This window comes from Ochlerotatus camptorhynchus, unplaced genomic scaffold, assembly GCF_037179485.1.
Source record: "Ochlerotatus camptorhynchus isolate MF236.1 unplaced genomic scaffold, CSIRO-AGI_Acam_v1.1 ptg000042l, whole genome shotgun sequence".
NCBI lineage: Eukaryota > Metazoa > Arthropoda > Insecta > Diptera > Culicidae > Ochlerotatus > Ochlerotatus camptorhynchus.
The window spans coordinates 168,324-195,095 of NW_027040533.1; the positions used below are offsets into that span (position 1 = coordinate 168,324).

Sequence of the window (26,772 nt, forward strand, 5' to 3'; positions counted from 1 at the left end):
ATTTAACTCATTCAAAATGTTCAAGAGTGCAAATGAGAAGGAGGCAAGCCACCCGTATGAAAATAATGAAACAGCATTATTGAATATGTAAAGATGATGATCCAAATAGATGAAATGATAAATGTTGGCGTTTCTTCATCTTCCAAAAACTGAAGGTGTTAAATTGTGTCATCATCGAGCAAACAAAACCGTCATCTGCTGGCGCTCCAAAAGGCCATAAGAGAAGAGATGGGATGCTGAAAATATAATTCTAATAATGTACACTTCCTCGAAAGATGACTGAACATGAGCAGCGCAGGGATACAAACTGCCGAGAACCGTGAAAAAGAAATGTCGGCTAAGATGGATGGTGGTTGTCGGGCCACTAAGTAGATGACGACCGATTGTTGCTTGCTGCGTATTGTATTTATGAATCTGTGAGTGAAATGAGTAATGACTGGGATCTGCTTCAGAGCACGGTTCAAACACGCTTACAGTTAAGTCGATCACAAGTGGGAGAAGAGGGCCAAAACATCCCGTGAGTGTAGTTTTCCAAGCTCCAGGTACGGAATAAACCACGTTTTGTTTCTTCTATCGTATAGAGTAACGTATCGAGCTTAGAACAGCGTGAAGAGGGCACCGAAGTCGAGGAAAATCGTGGGCAAGGAGTAATGTATGCGAATGGATTATGTCATAATCAAGGTAATCCGATGCATGTATTCAAAGGTTTACATTTCGGACCGCACCCCAACAGGAAACTTCTTGAACTGAATTTTCTAATTAGACACCACTTCATCACAAACGTTATTATATTAGTATTTAATTTCCCAACACCATGTGTAATAAAGAATGCATACAGTTGAGTTTACTGCACAACACACAAATCTTGTACCCGCTATATTTAATAGGGCGGTTCAAAATATCGATTTTATGCCACTCCGCTCAATCGATTCTAAACCTGGTCCTGTCCTGGATACTGCGGATTCGATCGATTTTATTTTGCAAGGCAATGGGAAACAGCTTGAAAATTTTCTTAAGTTTAAAACTGTGTTGCTCTTTCTTAGTTGATTACCACCAAAAGCTCTGAAACAGGAGTGCTCGAGCCCCCATGACTCTATCAAAATTGGTTTACATGCAAGTTTCACCAAAGTGTGGTCTATCAAATACAGTGCTCTGTATCTCTTAACGAGTTCCAGCTTGAAACCGCCTGGTCTGAGTGAATTAGTCTTGATTTAAAAATAAAGTTTTACAGAAAGCAAATGTAGGGAATTGGTTTTCAACTACCTGCTATTAAACAGGGTTGCTTCCACTCACTTGCTATAAAAAAATGTTTTTCAGAATTATAAAATCGTTAGATGTTATTATGATATTTTATACTTGAAAGTTAAAAGCAGAGGTTGCAAAGTATGTGTTTGACACATGAAACCTGTCAATTTCGCTTTCAGAGTGTCACAATAAACGATTTTATGATTCGTGAGCGTTCACTCAGAGTGAGCGCTCGCGAGCCGTAAAATCGCTGATTGTGACTATCTGAAAAGCGAATTTGACAGGTTTTATGAGCCAAACACTTGCCTTTCAACCTTTTCTTGTATCTAACAAGTACAAGTTATCATTATAACATCTAATGATTTCAAAATTCCGAAAATGTTTTTTATAGCAAGTGAGTGGAAGCAAGCCTGCTATTAAAGTAACACCTACACAGAAAATTGCATCAAGTCATCGGATAGTAGCAACCCTTTTCAAGTGTGAGAAAGATTAATGTTGTAAATTATTGAATTTCAAAAATGTAAATTATTTCAACATAATTCTTAAATGCATTTTTATATTAACCAAAGAAATACAATATAGATAGCGAGAGAGATTGAATTGATTACGTGCGGTCCGTCCATCCTTAAGAGTTGAGATTTTATTATATACGAAGCTATCCAATTAGTTCGACTACCGAGTAGAGAGGTTCGCGAGAAAACGGCGAACACTTTGGTTTTAATTAATCAAACCGAGGGGACACATTGTTTTATTTATGATTTTTTTTTCAAGGAACTATTATGCATTGTGCTAATTAATTCATGTTTTACAGCAGTTTCATGATGGAGGGCTGTCCGTTTGGATAAGCTTGTATTTATTTTCAGACGGTGATGTACATGTACATGCCTTGTAGAATGGTATCGTTGCTGTTGACGGCGGCTGACGCGACCAATATGTACCGGAGCGCATTAATTTACATAATAAATTCCATCTAACAAGCGGACGAAAGCCACACGAATAGCGTCTGCATAAGTGAAAGCATCGAATCAGCTGTAAGAGAGTATACCCGCAATAATGCACACATGCATCATCTATTGGAGCAGCACTTGTTGGTTACAAACTAAACTCGGTGCGCTATGGGTTCAGCCGTCTGTTGTTGTGTGCAGCTTCATTGCATTTCCCCCGTTTGTCGAAACGATCCGAAGCGTGCATGTTCATGGGTTTTAAATAGCTACTCCCTCCTTTTTTCACACACACCATATGCCGAATATGGCAGTGTTGTGAAAAGCTTTGCCCATAAACGAAGAAATGGCTAATACATTTTGAGATTTTTTTTATTTTTTAAGCGAAAACTACGAGAATATGTTATCGAATATGCTGCCAATCAATATCTGATCATTTTTTAATGTTTGCACAGAAAAAAATACTGTTGATGTATGCTTTACACTCATTTCTTTTCACGCAAAACTATCAACTCGCAAGAAACGTTGTTTTTTGTTTTTTTATGCGTCAAATTTTAAATCATTATACAAATTGTAATGCTTAAACATATTGTAAATATTTAATACCACGCACTTGAAGTGTGACACTTCAATCATCCCTATACAGTGTGTGTCAGAACCAATTTTTTATGAAATTTTCAGGGATATTGGACAAATTAGTGTCCCCTAGTTGTATAAAATTTCACACAATTTTAATGACAAACTTCTGAGATTTGCGTAATTATGCATTATTGAACATCGTTCACTTAACTGGTTATTTCTCTTCATTATGTCAATATATTTACAAATTACCATGCACAATCTGCGCACCAATGAACTTAATCTCAAAATTTAACGATTATTAATGCACAGAACTGTTTTTTTTTTAAATAAATTCAACCGAAAATTAACTAATATTTAATTTATTTAGTAGGGGAAGTGTACCAGTATTGGCCACGCTCCTTCTTTTGGCGACATATCAGAAAACCGATTAAATTAAAATATTCGTACATTTTGTGTTGAAATGTTTACTGCCGCTATTCGCATGTCCGTCCCATAGCGAAAATCAGTAAGCCGAGAAAATCGCGTTTTAAGTTTGCTTCGTACCATTGCTTCTTATGTGATGGGACAACTAATTTGACTGCATTTCCAAACTTTTTCAGAACAAAGTTGTTGAGATCATCCAGTATTTTGAAAATATGCGTGATTATCTACCATTTGCATTGAAAAACTCAGTTTTGACAAAAACAACTATGGGACCGACATGCGAAGAGCGACAGTTTATGCCTTCCATCTTATACAAGCACTGATAGTATAGTGGTCAAAATATAGGTTTAACGATCGTAAGGTACTTACCTTACCAATCAGGCTAAGGCCTTGTTGTCCTCTGCTGTCCGAAGAAGTCGTCTCCACTCTACTCGATCCATGGCCACAGTTCGCCAGCCTTGTAGTCTGCGAAGGGTCCGCAGGTCACCTTCTACTTGGTCGATCCACCTTGCCCGCTGCGCGCCTCTTCTTCTTGTTCCTGTTGGGTCGCTTTCTAGAACCATTTTCACTGGGTCGTCGTGCGGCATTCTTACGACGTGCCCAGCCCACCGTAGTCGCCCAATTTTTGCAATGTGGACGATGGATGGTTCTCCCAGCAGCTGGTGCAATTCGTGGTTCATTCGCCTCCTCCACGTTCCGTCATCCATCTGCACTCCACCGTAGATGGTACGCAACACCTTCCGTTCGAAAACACCAAGGGCGCGTTGGTCCTCCACGAGCATAGTCCAGGTCTCGTGGCCGTAAAGGACCACCGGTCTAATCAGCGTCTTGTAGACAGTCAACTTCGTGCGGCGGCGAATTTTATTCGACCGGAGCGTCCTCCGGAGTCCAAAGTAGGCACGATTCCCTGCCATAATGCGTCTTTGAATTTCTCTGCTGGTATCATTTTCGGCGGTCACCAGTGAGCCCAAATACACGAACTCATCGACCACCTCGATTTCGTCACCGTCAATCTGAACTCGGGGTGGGAGGCTAACATTGTCTTCCCTAGAACCTCATGCTTTCATATATTTTGTCTTTGATGCGTTGATGGCATGTCCAATCCGTCTAGCTTCAACCTTCAGTCTGATGTACGTTTCCGCCATCATCTCAAAGTTCCGTGCCATAATGTCAATGTCATCGGCGAAACCAAGGAGCTGGATGGACTTCCTGAATATCGTGCCACTCGTGTCTATCCCAGCTCTTCTGATCACACCTTCTAACGCGATGTTGAACAGCAGACACGAAATTTCATCACCCTGCCGTAACCCCCTTCGAGATTCAAAGGGACTCGAGAGTGTCCCCGATACTCGAACAACGCACGTCACTCGATCCATCGTCGCCTTGACCAATCGCGTCAGTTTATCCGGAAATCCGTACTCGTGCATAATCTGCCATAGCTGATCTCGATCGATTGTGTCGTATGCGGATTTGAAATCGATGAACAAATGATGTGTGGGCACGTTGTATTCGCGGCATTTCTGCAGAACCTGCCGAATCGCGAAAATTTGGTCCGTGGTAGCGCGGGCACCCATGAATCCCGCCTGGTATTGCCCCACGAACTCTCTTGCATATGGTGACAGACGGCGGCATAGAATTTGGGAGAGTACCTTGTAGGCGGCGCTCAGCAGTGTGATCGCGCGGTAGTTGCAGCAATCCAACTTGTCGCCCTTTTTGTAGATTGGGCATACGACACCTTCCATCCACTCCTCCGGTAATATCTCCTCCTCCCAAATCTTGGCAATTACCCAGTGCAGCGCTCTAGCCAGTGCTTCACCACCGTATTTCAATAGCTCACTTGGTAGTTGATCTACACCAGTTGCTTTGTTGTTCTTCAGCCGACCGATCTCCTCCTCAACTTCTTGAAGATCAGGGGCCGGTAGCCTGTCGTCTTCTGCGCGTGCTCCAAGGTCTGTTGCCGTGCCACCTTCGTTTTCTGCTGCTTCACCGTTGAGGTGCTCGTCATAGTACTGCTTCCACCTCTCAATCACCTCACACTCGTTCGTGAGAAGGTTACCGTCCAAGTCCTTGCACATATCGGCTTGCGGCACGTAGCCTTTGCGCGAACTATTTAGCTTCTCGTAGAACTTCCGTGTGTCGTTTACGCGGTACAGATTTTCCATCGCCTCGCGATCTCGATCTTCCTGCTGACGCTTCTTCCTTCGGAAAACCGAGTTTTGTCTGTTCCGCGCTTGTCTGTATCGCTCCACATTCAATCTCGTGCGGTGTTGCAGCATTCTCGCCCGTGCTGCATTCTTCTCCTCTACTAACAGTTTGCATTCGCCGTCAAACCAGTCATTTCTTCGGTCCGGGATTGCAGTACCTAGTGCCGCTACAGCAGTACTACCTATGGCTGAACGGATGTCCCTCCAGCCATCTTCAAGAGAAGCTGCGCCAAGCTGCTCTTCCGTGGGTAGTGCAACTTCCAGCTGCTGCGCGTAGTCCTGGGCAACTCCGGTGTCCCGTAGTTGCTCAATGTTGGGTCGCGGCGTTCGACTTCGACGTGTGTTATGCACCGTCGAGAGTTTTGAGCGCATGCATACTGCAACTAGGTAGTGGTCCGAATCTATGTTCGCACTGCGGTACGTGCGGACGTTGATAATGTCGGAGAAGAATTTCCCATCGATTAGAACGTGATCGATTTGGTTTTCTGTGTGTTAGTCAGGTGATCTCCAGGTGGCTTTGTGGATATCCTTGCGGGGGAAAAAGGTACTTCGAACTACCATACCCCGGGAGGCTGCAAAGTTCACGCATCGTTGGCCGTTGTCGTTCGATACGGCATGCAGGCTGTTTGGCCCGATTGCCGGTCTATACATTGCCTCCCGTCCTACCTGAGCGTTCATGTCGCCGATGACGATTTTGACGTCCCGTTGCGAACAGCCGTCGTACACCTGCTCCAGCTGCGCATAGAACGCTTCTTTCTCGTCGTCGGGTCTCCCTTCGTGTGGGCAGTGCACGTTGATGATGCTGTAGTTGAAGAAACGGCCCTTAATCCTCAACTTGCACATCCTCGCGTTGATCGGCTGCCAACCAATCACGCGTTGGCGCATCTTACCCAGCACTACAAAGCCGGTTCCCAGCTCGTTGGTGGTGCCACAGCTCTGGTAGAAAGTAGCCGCTCGATGCCCGCTTTTCCATACCTTTTGTCCCGTCCAGCAAAGTTCCTGCAGTGCTACGACTTCGAAGTTGCGTGGTTGAAGTTCGTCATAGATTAACCTATCGCAACCCGGGAAGCCGAGCGATTTGCAGTTCCATGTTCCGAGTTTCCAATCGTAGTCCTTATTTCGTCGCGTAGGTCTGTGCCGATTGTTCCGATCCGTATTTCTTTCTTCGGTATTTGCAACTTTGTTTTTTTCCAGGGCGGCTTGTTGGGCCTGCCCCAACCCCCTGTCTCGCCGGGGGACCATCGTGCACAGCTCTGTTTAGAGTCCCACGCTGGCACTAGGACGGTGATCAGCCGCTCCTAACATGGAGAACAGACGCCGTTTTGAGCCGCACCTCCATGGTGAGCAGACGCTCAGGTTTGGTGAAGCATTTCCTCTATCACCGTACTATGGTTACCGCGCCAGTGTTCGCGTCGCACCTCTTCACTTTGCTATTGCCGGACTGGCAACATTGCCCAGGCTACGCCAACCAGCTGTGTCCATGTTTCAGCTGGTAGTCTTTTGTTATCATATGACTCGAGGAGGCGTGAAGTAGGAACTTGTGAGGACCAGGGCTAGGTATTCCGCTCCTTCCAGGTTGTCAACTCATCATTTTGTAGCGATCGTAAGGTTCTTGGTTCGAATCCAGTCTGTTGCTTTATTTTAGTTTTTTTTAACTCGAATTATTCATGATTTCGGAAATCTTGGGTGCGTTACGCAAACATTGCCTGCCTGTTTTCAATTATTATAGCAAATTTAATGCACTTTGCTGGAATAATATTTAGTAAGCCTTTTTTTCATTTACAGTACACACACTGTTTAAAAAACCGTGCAAAAATCGTTGTAACGTCATGTAGAATGTGTCCTATATTTTTTATAAACTTTCAGAAAGCGAAACACAACAGTTTAATTAATCCATTCTTGTGCAATTTTGTGGTTAAATTCATCAGTGTTTTGCTCATTTATAGGCAACTTTTTGTGTGACTATACTAACATCTTTTTCAGTGAGAGACATCCAATATTAAATATTCGTAAATCTTAGAAGTTTAATATTAAAATTTCGTATCATTCTGAGAAACGATGACATTTTAATTATTTCATAAGTCCTGAAAAATACATAACGATTGGTTAACAAACAACAGAGATACAATGTGTTTAATGACAATAAGATTAAAGGTGGATCTATTTTCCTGACACGCACTGTATTAAACAAACGGGATGCATCATTAATAAAACCTTTGTTTCTAACGCAATTGCTCCAGAACGTACAACATACGTTTTATTCAGATATTTTTCTGCTGTAATAAAACCACGATATTAAAGTCTGTTCCATGTAGAATTTGGTCGCACAAAATAAGTCATTTCTCCAAGAGGAAAAACATACAAAAACGCAAAGAGGATTCATTTTACAGTTTTTTTTAATATAGATTAAAGGGAAAAATACAAGAAAAAATATTCGTCAGCTTTTTTCGTCACCCTGCTGCATATGCTTGGTAAAGGGTGTCCACGATGAAATTGCCACACTATGAAATTGCTCTAACTTTTTAACCGTTGGGTAGAATTTAATGAAAATTTGGGTGGATTTAGTTCATAGTGCATTATTTACATCCTGCAAGTTTTAAAGTCCTGTGATCAAAACTCGCGGAAATGGAGTCGAAAGAACAGCTCGTGCGTGATAAAATCTTGCGCATTCATCACGAGAACAAGGATCTCTCGCATCGTTCCATCGCTAAAACGTTGGGAATCGCGAATTCCACGGTGTCGCGAGTGATTAAGCGGTTCGAGGAACGGTTGACCACCGATCGGAAGCCCAGAAGTGAAGGAAAAAGTATTCCGTACAACACCAAAAATCACAACCGCGTAGTTCGGGCCTTCAATCGAAATCCGAACGCCTCCGTTAGGGATGTGGCTAAGAAGCTGCACCTAAGCCGAAGTTTTGTCCAGAAGGCCAAAACTAAGGCTGGGCTTCGAACGTTCAAGGTACAAAAGGCCCCTAATCGCGACGAGAAGCAGAACAAGTCCGCCAAAACCCGTGCCAGGAAGTTGTACCTCAACATGCTGACGAAAGTTGAATGCTGCATCATGGACGACGAAACATATGTGAAGGCCGACTTCAAACAGATCCCCGGCAACCTGTTTTTCACGGCCAAGGATAAGTTCAGCGTTCCGGAGCATGTCCGCACTCAGAAGATGTCCAAATTTGCGAAGAAATTCCTGGTTTGGCAAGCCATCTGCACGTGCGGGAAGCGGAGTGCACCTTTCGTGACCCAGGACACGATGAACGGACAGGTGTACATAAAAGAGTGCCCCCAGAAGCGGCTGCTTCCTCTCCTGAAGGCCCACAACGTCCCAACAATCTTCTGGCCGGATTTGGCCTCATGCCACTACTCCAAGGACGTGCTGAAGTGGTATGCGGACAATAAGGTCAATTTCGTGCCGAAAATGTTCAACCCTCCCAACACTCCGGAGCTCCGCCCCATCGAGAAGTACTGGGCGATTATGAAGCAGCACCTTCTTAAACGACCTAAGGTAGTGAAGACTGTCGAGGAACTGAAGAAAGTATGGGTTTACATGCAAAAAACGGTTGATTCACAGGTTGTGCAGAATCTTATGGCCGGGGTTAAGGCCAAGGTGCGGGCATTTGCGTATGGACTGTAAATAAAATACGAGTAAAATGGTAAAATGAAGTTTAATAGTTATTTCTCAATCCCTGAAAATTTGATGGCAATCGGATGAAAACTCGAATTTTGCGAATCAATTTTGTGTGTGGCAATTTCATCGTGGACACCCTTTATAACAAATTGATACAAATTATGGAGCATGCATTATTCCCTCACCTTCGCCTCACGTTGAAAGCCGTCCGAATCATCCGCCAATTATAGTCGGTTTAGTGGTTCAATCGAACAACAAGCAGCTACACCACATCAGATTTGCCCGCCCAGCAGCCTTGGTCGACCTTGCTGGGAAAAAGTGGAACGGGTAACAAAGGTTTTGTTTCTTCTCACCTCGCTCGCTTCGTCAATCCTTCGTTGAAGCTTTTAGTTCGTGGTAGTCTCGCTTCCATTGTTACGTATCATCGTGTATCGATTATAGTAGGGCCAAATGTAATTACTTTTTGCATTTCTTTTACCCCAAATGGGGAACCATGAAGACCGTTGGCTTTTGCAGGATTGGCGTGGGCACAACAGCACCACTTACACCACACATACGCGTATCCAACAACATACATACATGATACTGCAGTTTTCTTCTTCACGCCACTTGTCCATACACACATAACAGTACAGCTCAAGGAAAGTTTTTTTTGCACAAGTCAGCTGTAGGCCTTGCAAGCGGCCAGAGAACAGAAGACTTATTTATTGTCTGCCGGTCTGTGTTGTGGTGCTAGCTCTCCTTCATAATGTCATAACCAAACCAATCGATTTAGCAGAGAAAATGAATCGCGACAACAGAGACGGTTCGGCGTTCCGTGCAGTAGCTATAGCTTCTTGTGTGGTTCGTGTAACAACGGTACCTACACGGATTACACCACAAAAGGTTCTGGCTTTCCCTGTCTTTCTTTGCTTTCGGTTTACACATGTAGGGGTAGACGGGGCAAGATGAGCACCCTTTAAGCTTCCATCAATAAACTAATATTTTTTAAAACTGCACAAACGTACCATACAACAATGATCCTAAGATGCAACGTTCCAAAAATGATTTAGAAATATGCAATAACTACCGAGAAATTGATGAAAATATGCGAACCGAAAAAAATCCGCTCTTTGTAATTAGAATTTTAATAATCAATAACCCTTTTTTTGTTTCGTTTGTTACAACTTTCAATTAATGTTTGAACCGGGTGCTGGTATTTTGTTATGATAAACCAAGGGCTATGATTTTTAAAAACTCAAATATATCATATATGCACTTTTTGCCCCGAGGTGTTTGAGAATGGTGTTAAAAAGTTTCTTTTTTAATTTATTTAATCCAAAATATTATACATTGAATTTTATCAATGCAAGAATGCTAGAACAAGCATGAATGAACTAGGGTAGACTGAACTATTTGAATGTACTTATTGTAATTATTACACATACAAGTGATGTCATCTTTAGGGTGACCATCTTATCCCGTCTACCCCTACGTACTTCTGAACTGTTTGGTTTCTCAAGTGGCATGCGTCTACAACTACATGGAAAGGCGTTCGTCTCTTAAGCCAATTTTGGAATACATCTAATTGAAAGAGTGGACAATATTGTAAATGTAGTATATAATATATATATTTATTAGAAATGACAAATATTATGAAACGCTATTGCACTGCTGACATCAGTGGCTCTTACATGAGGAAATGACGATAGGGTTGAATCATCGTGTCAATGATAAAACCTCAACGTTTGTAATAATTCTAAAAACTTCATTGTGTAATACTTTATGTCACTAAAATATTTTTATGGACAGGAGTAACATAATAGATTCAAACAGCGCATCGTGTAAGCCTTCAATACGTTAAGTCTTTTATACTTAAAGGGAAGCTGGCATTTTAACGATAGTTTAAATGTTTATGATGCTCCATGTGAATACCTTTAATGTGATAAGTGGTATAAGCATAAGCTTTTAATTGAATAATCTCCTCTTATATTATGCTGATCCTGACATGATTCGAACCAAGGTTTCGTAAATCACATCAAAAGTGATAGTAATTCCATGATTACACAATGGTTCAAACCTAAAATAAGATTGGTAAACTCAGTGCTGATAAAACTCATTTCTTCTACACTCAAATTAGCTGAAAATCTAGGCAACCTTGAAAAATAAACCAAACTAATTTTAATTTTGACATGTCCCCATTCTCTTGATGAAGGCAACCGCTGAATTTAGAACTCAACATTTGTTTAAGTTCATTCGTGGATGGATGTTCATTATCGCCTGTGTTGTTGGCAATATTAATATTCATTCTCATCTTGATGGGAATGATTTTGAGTATCAAATACAAAAATATTATTTACATTTTACACAAATACACGTTGTAGAACGATTTGTGTTGCTTTTCACACTCAGATCGATGGAAAATTATTGCTTCATGCAGAATTGATGATAATATCGAGGTTTTAGGCTCTGGGATCGACAGTATTCAAAATAATCATTTGCATGAAATGAACCAAACGCGTATTCACTCCTACAGTTCGATAAAATAGCAGCGCATGCCAATGTCATACAAAATGGTCAACTTTGACATGATGTAACTTTTTTTTATATTCTTCGAGAGTTGACCAACTGCAGTCTTAATAGGCTAGCATCTTGGTTGGGCTCTCCATACGATACACAATACTAACAGACGACTCGAGCTAATGGGTGGCAAGTGAATTTTCATTTTGAAATTCCTGGTTTTTCTGGTCAATGATTTAAAAATTTCCTTGTTTTAAAAACCATGTAATTAAAAGAACAATTTCTAATAAAAAAAAAAAGTTCTATGTGCTAAAACTATAATAGCAAAGGGTTTTCACTCATGTTTTTGCAAAAACATCTTTGCTTACAAGATTAATTACAATAGACACTGAAACATTTGCGATAACCCGTAAAATGAGCGATTTTAGGGTGTATGACGAAGAAAAGCTGAGATACGACGGACTAGCGCGGAGCCCTATCTAATGTCTGAAATTTAGAGATCTATAAGCCCCTAAATCTTGAGATTTCTGTTTTTGAAACTGCGATTTTTTTAACTTTATTATTGAGATTTTTAGCCGTTTATCTAAAGGTGAAATTGCGAAGTGTGATATGAATGAGGACTCTTTAAACAAACCTTTGCTTCTAACAATTTTACGGATTTCCAGTTTGTTTAAATTTTCCGCAAATTGTCAACGATTAAGGATCTTATTTAGCGGAATTTTGATTACAACGTGATTTCAAAATCATATGATTAAAAGATTTCTTAAACAACGCTGGTTTAATAACTCTTATTATTAAAAAGACTGATTGCTGAAGTTCATAGAAACTCCCTAAATTTCGTAGAACTTCTCTGAAGCGTTAAGGTCTTTCCTGAAGGGTTCATTGAAGTTTGTATTGCCTGAATTTCATGGGACTTCCCCGAAGTTCGAAGGACTTTTTTAAGATCTTAGGACTTCCCTGAAGTTCGATTTTTTTTTTAAATTCATAGGAATGTCTTAAATATTGTAGAAGTACCACGAAGTAGAAATTCACAGAAGTTCATAAGACTTCCTTCAAGTTCGAAGAACTTTCTCGAAGATCTGAGGACTTCCCTGAAGTTTGAAGGAATTAACTGAATACACTGAAGTCTTTTTTTACGCGGGTTTTTTTTTAACGGTTTTTTTTTTACATGAGTCACAATTTACGCGGTACGTTTTTAACGATTTCTCGACAACGATACAACCTATCGACTTGATTCCAATCACATTATCCGTTTCAAGTAATCGAATGGCATACTTTTTTAAAAATCACATTTTTTGGGGTAAATACAGAAATCTTTAAAATATGTCTATATGGACCATAGCATGCTATAATTACGAATGGCATCAAAATCCGATTTATAAAAAAAATTTAAGCATGTGAAAAATCAAAATCTCGGTAGTTTTTTTTTACGCGGCACGTATCCCCCGCGTAAAAAGCGACTCCAGTGTATATGAGGTCCCTAAATTTAGAAGAGCTTCCCTGAAGTTCATAAGGCTTTAAATATCGAAGGGTTTTCCAAAAGTTTGTGGGTCTTTCCTTAATTTATTGGAAATTCCCTGAAGTTTGGAGAGCTCCCATGAATTTCGTAGGACTTCTCGGAAGTTCTAGGAACTTTTTTGAGCTTGGAGAACTATGTTAAGTTCAGAGGACTTCCCAAGAGTATTGAAGACTTCTCTGAAGTTCGGAAAAAATCCATAAGTGTCATAGGATTATCCTTAAGTTTTAAGCAATGCCTAAATGTCGTAGAAGTTACATTAAATCTGTAGAAAATTCTGTAAAATTCGTAGTTATTCCCAAAAAATTAAAGGACTTCCTTGAAGTTCGTAAGACTTCTCTGAAATTTGTAGAACTTGCATGAAGTTCGAAGGCCTTATCTGAAGTTTTTAGATATAGAACTTTTTTATTGAACATGTTGTAGATACGCGTCGGCACTGCTATCGATTCGAGAAAAAAATTAAATTGTAAATAAATACAAAATATATTTACTTAATTTTCAGGGTAAATTTTGATCCTCAATGTTTAGTTGTGTGAAAGATTTAGCTTGAACAAAATAATTAGTTTTGACCTGATTATAAAAAGAAACTTTGACATACATAAAATTTAAATTATACAAACAAGATTATTTTCCTGGTGGACTTATGAAATTCCTAGTTTTTTCCCGGTTTTTCCTGGTGAAAATAAATTCCCGACTTTTTCTCGGTTTTCCTGGTTCACTTGTCACCCTGAGCTATGGTGCTCACTAGGTCACTGCAGCTTTAAGGCTCGTATTGTGATCAAATGTATGTATTAGATTACGACCATAAATATGTGATAAATCATGTAAATGTAAATGGAATACAGTAATGTCCCGATTTTGTCAGCCCACTTTTTGGAAAATGTTTTCTTCTTGAACCTATTGCACCAAAGTATACTTTAAATATCCGTCTTAACGATGAACGAGAAAAATTTAGTTGTATGGTAATATGAAATTATTGAAAGCCACAACGAAAAAGAAACATAGATGCACAGACAAACAGAAATAACACGTTTAATATTTCTCTCCACAAAACATAGTCACTAAAACACTACCGCCATTTGTTAAGTATCATGTGATGGATAGTACGCTGAACAGATGGCGCTAGTGTGAAGACGTCAAACGCAAGGGAACCGACCGTGCGCGCTACAGGTGGCGGAACCACCAACCAAAAACACTCAAATTGACCGTCAAATGCGTGTTCGATGAACAACATGCGAAAGTTATGTCTGTTTGTCTGTGATAGATGGGTTATTAGGAAAGTAGAACTACATTATAACTATTAGTGCAATGGATGAACTTTAGTTTCGGGGTCATGTTAGTGTTAGAGTTTTGTTAGTATTGACCCGTATTCAGCCCTGTCGGCCCCTCTCACTAGTCACAGGCAGTTGTTGTTAGGACATGCGACACTGTCACTGCTACTATGATAGAGGTATGACCCGTCAAGTTTCGAAGTGCAAAAAAACTGTTAGAACTTTCTTATAAATTAACTTTACACTCTAAGCAAACTAGGGTTAACTACCCCATTTCCGGCCTATTAAGCACAACTCGCACTTAGTCTATCTTAATCAAGCGTAGTTGAGCACAAAATGGAATGTTATTATTACTGATGGCTTTCAAATTTATTCACCTTTCCGTATGTATCGTAAGATTTGATAAAGAGAAACCAATCGTTGAGATATTGTCAAAAGTCTAACACTGATTCTTGACGCCAAACTCGGCCTACGGATTCTAAACTCGGCTTAACGCATTGAAACGATAATGAATTCACTTCGGCCTATCGGATGAAGAAAAAAATTGATTCGGTCGGCGCGCTTCTTTTGTTTTTGTGAATAATGGGTGCAAACCTTCATATCACGCGGTCTCATTGACTTCGTTCAGTAGCTTATTAACTAAAGTATCGTACCAAACGCACAATTGAATTGACTAACCCCGGAATCATGGATTTATTTGAAGTTTTGAAGTGGGCGATTAGGTCGCAGAAGTTCTCTACCCTATTTACCTTAGCATTACAAAAGCGAATTTAAAATTACTATTTTATTTTATGCTAATATTAAATTATGATAAAATTACAATTTACGGCTCCGTGAAATTAACTCGCTTGAAACTTTCAAATCAACGAACAGGAGAAAAACTACAAATTGCAAAAAAAAAATCATAGCAACACTTGACAAATCATCAACAAACCCCTCATCCTTGGACAGGGAACTTTGACATGATGTAACTTTGTTAACTTATGATCAATGCCAAAGAACAACAAATATGTTCCATTTTACGATTACAAAATATTAAATTTTTGGAAGCACCTGCCGGAAAGTGAGACACCAGGTAAAATTGTTTAAAATAGTAGCAGTTTTTTATTTGCTGCTTGTTTTAAACATTTTTAACTATTATGTACATTTGTTAATTGGTGGAGATTGTTAGAATTTTGAGAAATGTAAAATTTAAAATCTCAAAATTGAGCTGAAATGCAAGTTATTAGTAATACTATTATTTTGAACAATTTTACCTAGTGTCTCACTGTCCGGCAGGTGCTTCCAAAAATTTGGTATTTTGTAATCGTAAAATTGAACATATTTGTAGTTCTGTGGCAAACGTTTCGGCTCAATTGATCTTAAGAGAACAAAGTTACAAATTGTCAAAGTTGACCATTTTGTCTAGAAATCGGCATGCACTGCTATTATAATGAACACAGGTGTAGGACGTTTTGACTAGTCAAGTTGTACATCGGACATGTTACATTGGATGATTTTTCTCAATGACATAATCAATAAGTGTTACATTGGACGTTTTGTTCTACATGATACTAGCACAGACAAACAGACATAACACATTGAATATTTCTCATTGCAAAACATCGTCGCTAAAACATTACCGCCATCTGTTGAGTACAGTGTGGTGGGTAGTACGCTGAACAGATGGCGGTACTGTGTAAACGTCAAACGCAAGGAAATTGACTATACGCGCCACAGGTGACAGTACTACCAACTGAGATACTTTTGAATTGACTGTTAAATGCTTGTTCGATCAACAACTTGTGAGTGTTATGTCTGTTTGTCTGTGATACTAGATTCCCTTTCACAGATTTCAGAATAGAGTACCTAACCTTACCATGCCCCGCCTTTAGAAAATGAGCACCAATCATGTTAGGCAGTCCAAATGTCCGAAGTAACAATCACGAACTTATCATTTCAAACTGTACATGGGACAATTTTTACCAATGATTATCTTAAATAAATTAAAATAAATCTGTATGGGTGTTTTTGTATCACAACATAGAAGGGCAATAATTTGTATAGATTAACTCGATTTGTTTACATTTGTTACTTAAGACCTTTTGAAAAGTTATATGAGAATTCATCTATTTACTTTATGCCCTAAGTTAAGAAAGTTGTGACTAGGAAAGTAAACAGAAATACATGTTTTTAAAAGTTTGTTCTGAGCTAACGGCTAACGCGACGAGATAGCATCGATTCAAATCTTCTGCGTGCGAGGGAAATTGTTATCAAACCGAAGCGCATCTGGTGGCCAATACAGGAAACAACTAGGTCCAATCATGATACTGCGTACACAGACAAACAGACATAACACTCGCAAGTTGTTCATCGAACAAGCATTTAACGGTCAATTTAAAAGTATCGTAGTTGGTAGTACCATCACCTGTGGCGCGCATAGTCATTTCCCTTGAGTTTGACGTTTACACACTACCGCCATCTGTTCAGCGTACTACCCACCACAGTGTACTCAACAGATGGCGGTAATGTTTTAGCGACGATGTTTTACAGTGAGAAACATTCAATGTGTTATGTCTGTTTGTCTGTGCTGCGTATATGAATTAGGAATTTTGTCAATCATTCAAACTTTTTAGTAAAATTAATGCATTAAAATAGTCAGTTAATATGAAGTTTATAACTTTTAATAGTATTATACAGCACAAAAGTTTAGAAAACGTAAAAAAAAACAATCCTTTTGTGGACGTGAGCCATGTTGATGAGAAAATGAGTTAAAAGTGGACAATTTTTAAACGCATAATAAAACCGAAATTATTTGAAAAATTCTCATAAAATATTTGTTATTCAATAAAAAAAAAAACCTTTATAGTTGTGACATTTTAGAAAAAGTTTCTTAGAAAATATGGACTAGATTAGCACTAGTAAAAATAGGTCCAACCATTTCATTTGGATAGGTTCAACCATTCATTCATTACATGGTGTGGTTTTGAAGACATGAAAGTCTATTTCCAAACGATGGCTAAAATATGGACTTCTGTTTTATACAGGATGCAATACTCCAAAAGGAATTTTGCCCCACTTCACTCTACAGCATAAAATGGAAAATATGACCTTGCATTCTTCTACTGTACAGCTCAAGTGTATACAATTATGCCAAACCGCAAACGAGTGCGATAGATACTTGAAGATATTTGGAAAGAAACCACGTCAATTCTGTACCACATTCGCTCTTTGCTGGTACATGCCGAGCACAAGTCCCCATCCGTACCTGCATCTGATATGATGGGCTAATGTTTATTCGTAAAACTCCTCTACTGCATCAGCATGAATGAAAGCACAGACATAAAAATCGTACGAAACTGGTTACGTTCTGGTTCATGAAGCATCGATAACACTGACAGAAGAGAGCAAGAGAGAAGGCCGAAACTTGCGATGGCAGCATGAAAGAGAGAGAGAGGGATTGTAAAACGAATGGATAACTAAACGTATCGTAAAAGCATCTTCACACTTTGGTTGGCTTTGGCTCGTACTAGTGGTGAGTAAACTCTCCCCGCTAGGCCAACTTCCATTAAAATACGCTGACGCACTGAACCGACGACGGCGAACGCGTCTCTGCAGTATTAAGCAGTGTGGAATCAATCCACGAAGCGCGAGAGCAAAGAATAGCACGCAAAGGCAAAACTAACAGGCAAGGGTAGCAGAACAACGGTACACCGGCCAGGCTAGATTTGACAAGTCATTGACTTGGAAATTATCTGATGCTGCTCTGGTGGATGACTCCGGTGTTGCTCGTGCTAGTTCCACAATAACATAGGTGGGACGACCTTGAACCAGGAACGTAAAAATAAGACATGATTTTTGACTTAGATTTAAAGTTATGTAAAACAAAGGGGCGTTGGCTGTTAGATGTTATAGAGGACATATATCAGGTACCTAATTTATCCTATGATAAATATTATGTATAAGTTTAGTAGGGCAAAATCACTTATGTTTTGAGGGACCAACCTTTTTTATTTTTAAAAAAAGGCGTATGATTGTTTGCTATTTTCTAATTTAAAAAATGTATTATCAAAAATAGTTATAAAGAGAAATAGTTTAATTTTACAGTTTTACGTACAGTGCCGCTATGGACCAGGAATGCAATCTAAGCGGGACAAAACTATTAACTGTAAAACGAAGCATTTCCGTAACTTGGTGTCTTCAACTAAGTTTCAGCTGAAAGGGACCCTTTGATTGTTGTAAAAATTGCAACTGTCTATGACCGTGTTTTTTTAACGATTTAACACTCATCGCGAGTGCTCAGCGATCATAAGATTTCCAATTGTGATCCTGTGAAAGTGAAATTGACAAATTTCGGTCAACTTTTCCTTATTTGAATTTATTTTTTTCCAGTTGAAGTTTAAATACATTTTAAACTTCAACTGGAAAAGAATAAATACAAATGGGTAAATGTTGACCGATTTGGCTCAAATATTTAACAAAGCCTCAGGATTGCATAGAAAACATGTGTAATTATGGCGAGTGGGAATGATTATGTTTTCTAAAGTTAGAAAAAAAATGCTATTTGTTAGTATAAAAATCATATTCAATTAAAAAAATCTCAACGAATTTCAGTTAAATCACCATAAATGGGCATATATTTCAAAAGATCTTTATTGAGTGCTCAGGGCGATAGTGCCACACAGGCATGGAAAATCATTTGCATTCATTTCGTGCATTCATTTACATTCATTTGCCTCTAACTTTTTTCTTCAATAGCATTCTGCAAACAGCGAACAGAAGCCACTACTGTTTTTCAGTGAATATATTTTACATTCACTTAAAAACAGTAACAAGTTCTTCCCGCTCTAGTTCGTGATACATAAAAGATACAGATTTAAGTTATGAGCAAAACTTGTAGCTAATAACAAAACCTACAAAAATTCTATACATCATTTTGCGGAATGCTGTTGATGAAAAAAGTTAGTGGCACATGAATGCAAATGAATGTATGAAATGAATGCAAATGATTTTCCATGCCTGGTGCCACATCCAGAAATGTACTCAAAAACATCTCTTGCGTCGAAAGGCAAAACTATCTATACGCCGAATTTCAAAAGGCAGAAAAACATAAGGTGTAACTTCAAAAAAAAAAAAAAATAAAAAAAAAATAGAATTTTGAAATTTTAGAATCCCAGAAGGCCGAATCCCACAGAGCTGAATTCCAAAAGGCCTACAAGGGCCTTTTTTGGCCTTTGATAAATGTAATTATTTTTTTTCAATACAATTTTCACGCGACATTGAGAGCGCATGAGAGCGGAAAATATCAATTTGCTAATGATTATGCCATAACTGAATGAAAGAGATATCTATGTTGTATAAAAGTATAGCAAACTTGTGGTGGTTTCCCTAATAAAGACATAATTTTCAAGAACCAAAACTAATATACGATTGCAAATCAATTTCTGATGGAAGTTTCTATCTTATTTCCCTAACACAGACATCGAAATCACGGTACGGTAGAAAATCTATATTCCTCAAAGGTGCTTACCGATTAGAAATTAACTTTGGTCGATGTGCATAGTATTTTTTAGTGCGATATAACCTGACTGATGAACTTATCACATGAGAACTAAACAAAAAGAAGTGACATGTCACTCACCTGTAGTTCGGCACGATCGACATCCCATTGAGACCGTTCCAGCTCGAACCGAGCCCACTCGTGCTGAATAAAGTGCAGGATGCCCGGAATCGAGTACTGTGTCGGCGAGGCTTTGTTGTTCTGATCATCCTGACCACTACCGACGCCTCCCGTTCCTACCATGCCGCCGCCACCGGGTTTGTTGTTGTTCATTCCTCCCATGGAATTGTTGTTGTTCACCATGCCACCGAGACCACCGACGCTACCGCCGGCTTGGACACCAGATCCGGCTCCACCGACGCCCATTCCACCGAGTTGACCACTGCCACCATTCTGATGGTTCAGTGCAGAATTTTCATCCATTCTTTCGTCGATTCTGTTAATTCTCATGACATGTCCACCATTTACCACGACCGGGACGAAAAGAGTAGAATTTCACCAATCAAAAGTTCCGGTCAATTATTATCTGTTTCTGTGTTTTTTCTTCTAGTGATATTTCGGATTCACTTTGTTACTAAAGAAAATGAAATGAAAAATTGAAGCATCCGTTCTACTATCGCTACTACTATCCGTACTACTCTACATCCGACAGAGGGATAAAGGATTGAAACAACTAGCAGAGTTAAATGTTGTTATTCACTTGCAGTGAGTTCTGATGCATTGTAACCCGGGATGGAAAATCATTTAAATTCATTTCGTACATTCATTTGCTTCGAACTTTTTTCATCAACAGAATTCCGTAAAATTGTGTTAGAAGCTGTTGTAGGCTTTGATATTAGCTACATTGTTTGTAAACAACTCAAATCTGTATCTCTTATGCATGATGAATCAGAGCGATAAGAACCCACCATTGTTTTTCAGTGAATGTAAATTGCATTAACTGAAAAACAATAACATGTTCTGCCAGCTCTATTGCATCATGCATAAGAGATTCAGATTTTAGTTATTAACAAAATTTGTAGTTGATATCATAAGCTACAAAAGTTTCATACATCATTTAACGGTATTCTGTTGATGAAAAAAGTTAGAGGCAAATGAATGAAAATGAATGCACGAAATGAATGTAAATGATTTTCCATCCCTGATTGTAACTGGGGTTATCTACAAAACAAAACCACCGTGAAACCACGATTGTTCGGTCTCATCTCTACTAGACGTATAATTAAGTAATTCAAAATAAATGAATTGCGAAAAAACAACCATTGTATGTGAAACTCATAGCCTAGGCATATACGGCAGGAAACGTTTCTGGATCCAAGTTATTACCGAAAGAGAAAGTCAGCTTCTTCGTCGTCTAGGCTTTTTACCTTTCTAGAAATTCTTCTCGGGACGCCTTTTTAAAGAATTCACTTGGAATTAATCACTGAAAATCTGAATTCTCTAAATACTTCAAGTCTAGACGAACCAATGAAAAGAGCCAATGAACCAAATGTAAACAGTGACTCGCGGATTAAGACACATTTAGGTAAACCAAGCAGTGTTGTACTTCGCGAGAAAATTTACATTTGGCTCATTGAACCTCTTCACATTGTCGTCTAGAAGTGCAATGTGTCGTTGTCAACTTATCGACCTAGAACTTCTCCACTAGGAGGGACCCAAGCAGAGCCCTAAACGTAGCCGATATCCTGCAAGGAAGGACAGATTGAGGCTATCCAGAGGCAAATTGACATGAATGTTCAACCCCGACCTCTTCGTAACAACCTTATGCTACGACTGCCTCTACGTCGCACAAATTATGGAGCATACGGTGCGATCTGCGGACTGCAGAGAGTATTAAACAGAGTTGCATATGTCTTCGACTTTCATCTCTCCCTGGCTATAAGAGATATGTTTTCTATTTTGTCCATATGACCATCTATGACCATACTTGAATGTATTTTTTTACTATAATTGATAAGGTTAACATCATTGGGGCTTCATCCAGCATGTTGATGTAAAACAATAAACAATATGCTATGATTTATGCAAGAGGCTCCACCATTTTGCTATAAGACACACATTTGATAATTCCACTGCTTTATTTGCTTATCCTTGACAGATACGCGTATTTCGTCTACAATGTGCAGACTTCTTCAGTGTCTTGTACTAATACTCGACGCAGTAGCTGCGCCTTTACCGACTGAGCTAAAGGAGTATTGTTTGTACCCCTTGAAAAAAAAAAAAATAAAAAAATACATTGTATCATCTTCAGCTATTTAGTATAAAATGAATCGACAAATATATAAACAAAACTGCCAGAGGCCAGAGCTTTCACATATATTTTTAATGGGTCTGATTTGGGATTCGATCATGGACTGTTGGGGTGTGCTGCTGCCGGAGTCTTCGTTCGATCTCACTGTGCCACGGTTGTTCTCATATATGAGGCGGGTTGATAAGATAAAGTCACAAGTCTTGTTTTCGATGTTTACCTTTCTGAGCAAGCAATTCACATCGCATTGAAATGCAAAACACGTTAAATCCTTCTGTTTGAACAGTAGTGTGATTCATTGTGCAATACATTTGAATATATAGTGAAAGATTTTCAACATTTCAAAATTTGAAAAACTATAAATTAACGTGTATAGCACATTGAACTAATGTGAAATACACTTAAAGTAAATGTGATTGTGCATTTAAAAAATCAATTGTTTAAACCCTTCGATCAAACGTGTGGAATTTTTTGAGTGTAAGGCCAAATATGATTTAAATGGCATGTAAATTGTATGATTATCGTAAAATGTCGCATGTAACATAATCATTAATTTGCCAAGTGGGTGTAATAGTTAATTAAAAATGAGATGTCCGGATTAAAAGACTGTCCGGTATTCGGTGCATTACGAACGCTACCAATTATTTTTTCCCTTGATTAGTTTTCCGTACTAGTGCCAATGCCGACGCCAGAAAATCCCGACGGCGCCGACTGAGATTGAACCTATGCACCATGGCATGGTGTGAGAGGCAGTCACGCTTACCACTACACCACCGGCGCCGCTTGTACCACTTGTTAAAAATTGCCAATTAAATGATTATTTCCCCTGATTTGATCATGAGCTGTTTTTTTTCATATTCCGTTGAAGTAACGAATGATCTCCAACGGAATGTGCCTAATGCTACCGAGCACTAGTATGCGATCAATTGTACTCACTTCTATTATGTGAGTCGTGTGACTTGGAGAGGGTCTAGGATAAGAGAGGAATGGACTGGCTGGTTTTGATCCAAACGAACCTTCAAAGCCAGAGCCAATCGAGCAGCGCCTATATTAATTGCATTGGCAGTGTTGCTAGAATCTAGAGAGTGTCTAGAATCCGCCTAGGCATTGTTTTGAATCCACTTCTCTCTTATCCTAAACCCTAGTGCTATGACGAGGTCGTATTTATCGATAATATCGATATCGGTCTCTGACATTATCGATATCGGATTTTGAGTATCGATATCGGATCCAATATCCAATATTCAATGGAAAATACATTAAACATATTTCATTCTCTTCCAACTTCATAATGCATTTGGAATATCAAAAACTACACAAAATTACACAAACAAAAATATTCTGTCCACTCTTTGAGCCTACATCGCTCAAAACTAGCCGTGTTTTCGAAAACAAACGCTCCCAAGAGACCGAGGTTGTAATATTTGATAGAAGTTTCAGAGCCACCAGGAACAAATATGGGAATGTACTCTTCTTACTTGTCCTAAGTAAGATAAGTACCGTAAAATAGCACACGTCATTAGTTCGATACCACTTCTCATGTACCTACATACCAATTTTCGTACGAAGTGAGCCGTCCACTTCGGTTATTGTTGCGTTGAACCATTCCCTCGTGATAACTCCATACCAAATTAGCGGTAGAGATCTTTCTCAATGGCTCGTCACGAACAAATTCTTCGTTACCAAATACTTCAACTGGAGATAGAACCATGTCGATGATTATTAACATCAGACCGATATCGAATTTCGATTATTGTTGATATCGGATTTTTAAATATCGGTTATCGTATCGATAATTTATCCCCGCTATTTATCGATAATATCGAGACTTATCGATATCGTCTCAGCACTACTAAACCCTCTTTAGCATGACTTTCCGTGCAAATAAAATGGACAGTCAAACGACTCCCAGAACAGACTTGATTAATTTTTCGATGAAAATAATTATGCATATTGTGCAAGCAGAACAGTTTTATCAGGATATAATGATAGATTGCTAGTTTTCCCAGGTTCTTGATGTATCCTGATATATCTTGAAGGACATCTTTAATGCTACTTGTCCCACGTATTAACTACAAAATCTCGATTACTTTTTTGGAAGGACATATAAGCTTTTGTAACCAACGCATTTGATCGTCTGTTTGGCGTAACTGCTAGCTCGCTCATGCATACTAACACCACTATCAGGTAGGGGAAAATTTACCCTATCTGATGGTATTGTTAGCATGCCTGGGCGAGCTACCAGTTACATAAAATCGACGATCGAATGCATTGTTTACAAAAGCTGATACGTCCTTTCGAAGAAGTAATCGAGAAATGGTACATGAAGCATAATTTCTACAGTACTGAATTCATAGTAGATTGAATGACCTACATATGTTCACTTACTTTGGTATTTTTGAAACCTATTGGTAAAATTTAGAGCCCCATCTATGTATATGTAGCTATGCGTTTGTACCAAATCAAAACCAACAATTGAAATGGCCTTAACTCCATTTTGTAAACACACCTTGTAAGGCCATTTTCTCGCGAACCGAAACCTTCATTCGCAAACCTCAACCAAAATCGGGTAGAGGAGAATTTTACCTACCTGTTCATTATGTTGGTTTGCCTTTGCGGTCTTCGGAGTTAAGGCCATTTCAATTGTTGGTCTTGATTGGTCGTTTTGAAAAAGTACTCGAGCATTGTTTACATTAAATGTACCAGGTTTGTTTACAAAATGGAGTTAAGACCATTTCAATTGTTGGTCTTGATTGGGCCAACGATTGCTGAGTTCTTTATGGTGATTCCTTATAGTGTCCTTTTTCGCATTACACTTCGAAATTTCACAAGCCAAAATAGTAAGGTGTACGTAGGTGAAACTACTTCTTGTTGTTTGCTGCGGAGAAGTAGATCTCGAGTTGTGTGATCTTGAAATTGCGAAGTGTGATAAGAAAAAGGACGCTACAGGGAGTGTGGAATCAAAGAATTGGCCATACGTCAAATCGAAACTAATCAGCTTCATCATTAACACTCCAAACATCGATTCAACAAGATTTTATTCTTGGAAAGAAACCGTGTCAACTCAAACTACGAATAATGATGAGGGAAAAAGGATTTTCTTTGAGCGTAACAGTAATTACTTGGCCATGTTTAAAGCTGTGAGATCAAAATGTAATATTCGAGTGAATTCAAAGCAAATTATGATCGGATGATGGTTTCTGGTAATAAGTATTAATTTTGGAAATTCACTGCAGCCAACAAAGTGAAATTCAATTAAGTTCATTCTTTGAACTGTGCTATCTTCCGTCTTTTTGATCCAGTAAACAGTATATGTGCATAGAGCAAGATGCCACAATCGATACGGTTATGGATTAGTACGGTTCTGTAGCGGACAAACCCTGGCAACAATGCACCGAATCAGTAGTAGTGTAGTAGGTAGTAGGAGCAGCGGATAAAAAACTTTGAAGGTATGAAAGAACCATCTTTTTTACGTCGTTTCCTCTTCCCTACGAAACTATTCTGTTCACAGAATCACTTCTGACACCCCAGAAGCGAGGAACGTAAAGAAAAAAAAAATGGAACTAGAAAGAGCAGAACGGGGCGGCCGCCACAGTAGAAAAGTAGCAGCAGCAGCAGCAGCAGTCGGCCTGAAATCGAACCTTTTTTCCCTTTCTTGGGACTCTTTTTTTCTCCGATTGTTCGGAGATCGGATCACTTTAGCACCATGTATTCGAGTCGAACTAATTCCTTCTCCTAGCTCGACGTCGATTCTTGCTCCAGCTGTTACACAATGGATTTCCAATTAGTATTTAGTCAGCGGCACCCCCGTTTTCGCGATCGAATCACCGTGTCTGCTGCTTTTTTCTTCTTTTCCACTTTTGTCAGAAATTGCACAGCAAAAAAAAACTTTCTCGCGGAAGTCTTCTCAAGTGAGCGGACTTTTGGCTTATTGCACGGGCACGGATGAAACACTCGCGCACTCACACCTTCTTGCCAACACGAACACAGCACTCACACACATGCACGCCTCCGCGCACCCAACGGGCCATCATCACTACTACATGTACAGCATCATATTCGATTCGCTGCTGCTGGCTGGTTGGATAGGACACCTTATATTCTCCACTGAAGCAGCCAGCCAGGCCAAAAAAATCCAACGTGAAAAATCCAGATTCCACAATCCTCGAATACCGTTTCCTATAATCACCGCTATTCCGCACGATTATTCCTTGAAATACCACACGCCAATGCACCGAAAATGCAATACTGCAGGTTCTTTTTCCTTCACTCACTTCGCGGACAGAATCGTTCGTCTCCTAGCGCAGTGAAATTCTCGTCGTCTTTCTTCTAATACCTCTTTTTTTTCTCGCGACGACGAGCGAGATTTTTGTTGGTGTTGAAGATTCGGGTTGTCGCGATTGCGTGTTAGAGAGCGAGAACTGCTGAATTCGAATAAAAAATGGCCGACACGGCGAAAATAACAATGGGAACGTTACATGGTGCACGCTAAATGAAAAACGATTCGAAGATCTTAAACATATTCTTGTTAACATAATTGGCAAATCAAAGTTAACCCAGAAGAACTATGAAAGTGATGATGATTTCAAAATTGTCCACGAAGAGGCTCGGATCGAGGCTCGGATATATCTATATATGACAATCATGTATACTTTATTGGAGCAGCTTTTAACG

General features: G+C 39.3%; 1 protein-coding gene across 5 annotated transcripts in view; it reads right to left on the minus strand.

Moving 5' to 3' along the window:
- Positions 1-26,434, minus strand: part of Cka (Connector of kinase to AP-1) — a 63,533-nt gene extending 37,099 nt beyond the window's left edge. For 2 of the 5 annotated variants that reach the window (XM_065237162.1, XM_065237140.1), the window contains exons 1-2: positions 25,740-26,434; positions 19,932-20,424 (exon numbers count right to left, since the gene is read on the minus strand). In XM_065237162.1, the coding sequence (XP_065093234.1) occupies positions 19,932-20,300 (369 nt within the window). In that variant the 5' untranslated portion in view covers positions 20,301-20,424; positions 25,740-26,434. The remainder of the gene's footprint in view (positions 1-19,931; positions 20,425-25,739) is intronic. The other 3 variants (XM_065237151.1, XM_065237147.1, XM_065237158.1) reach the window with 3 other exon arrangements.
- Positions 26,435-26,772: the final 338 nt, after the last annotated feature.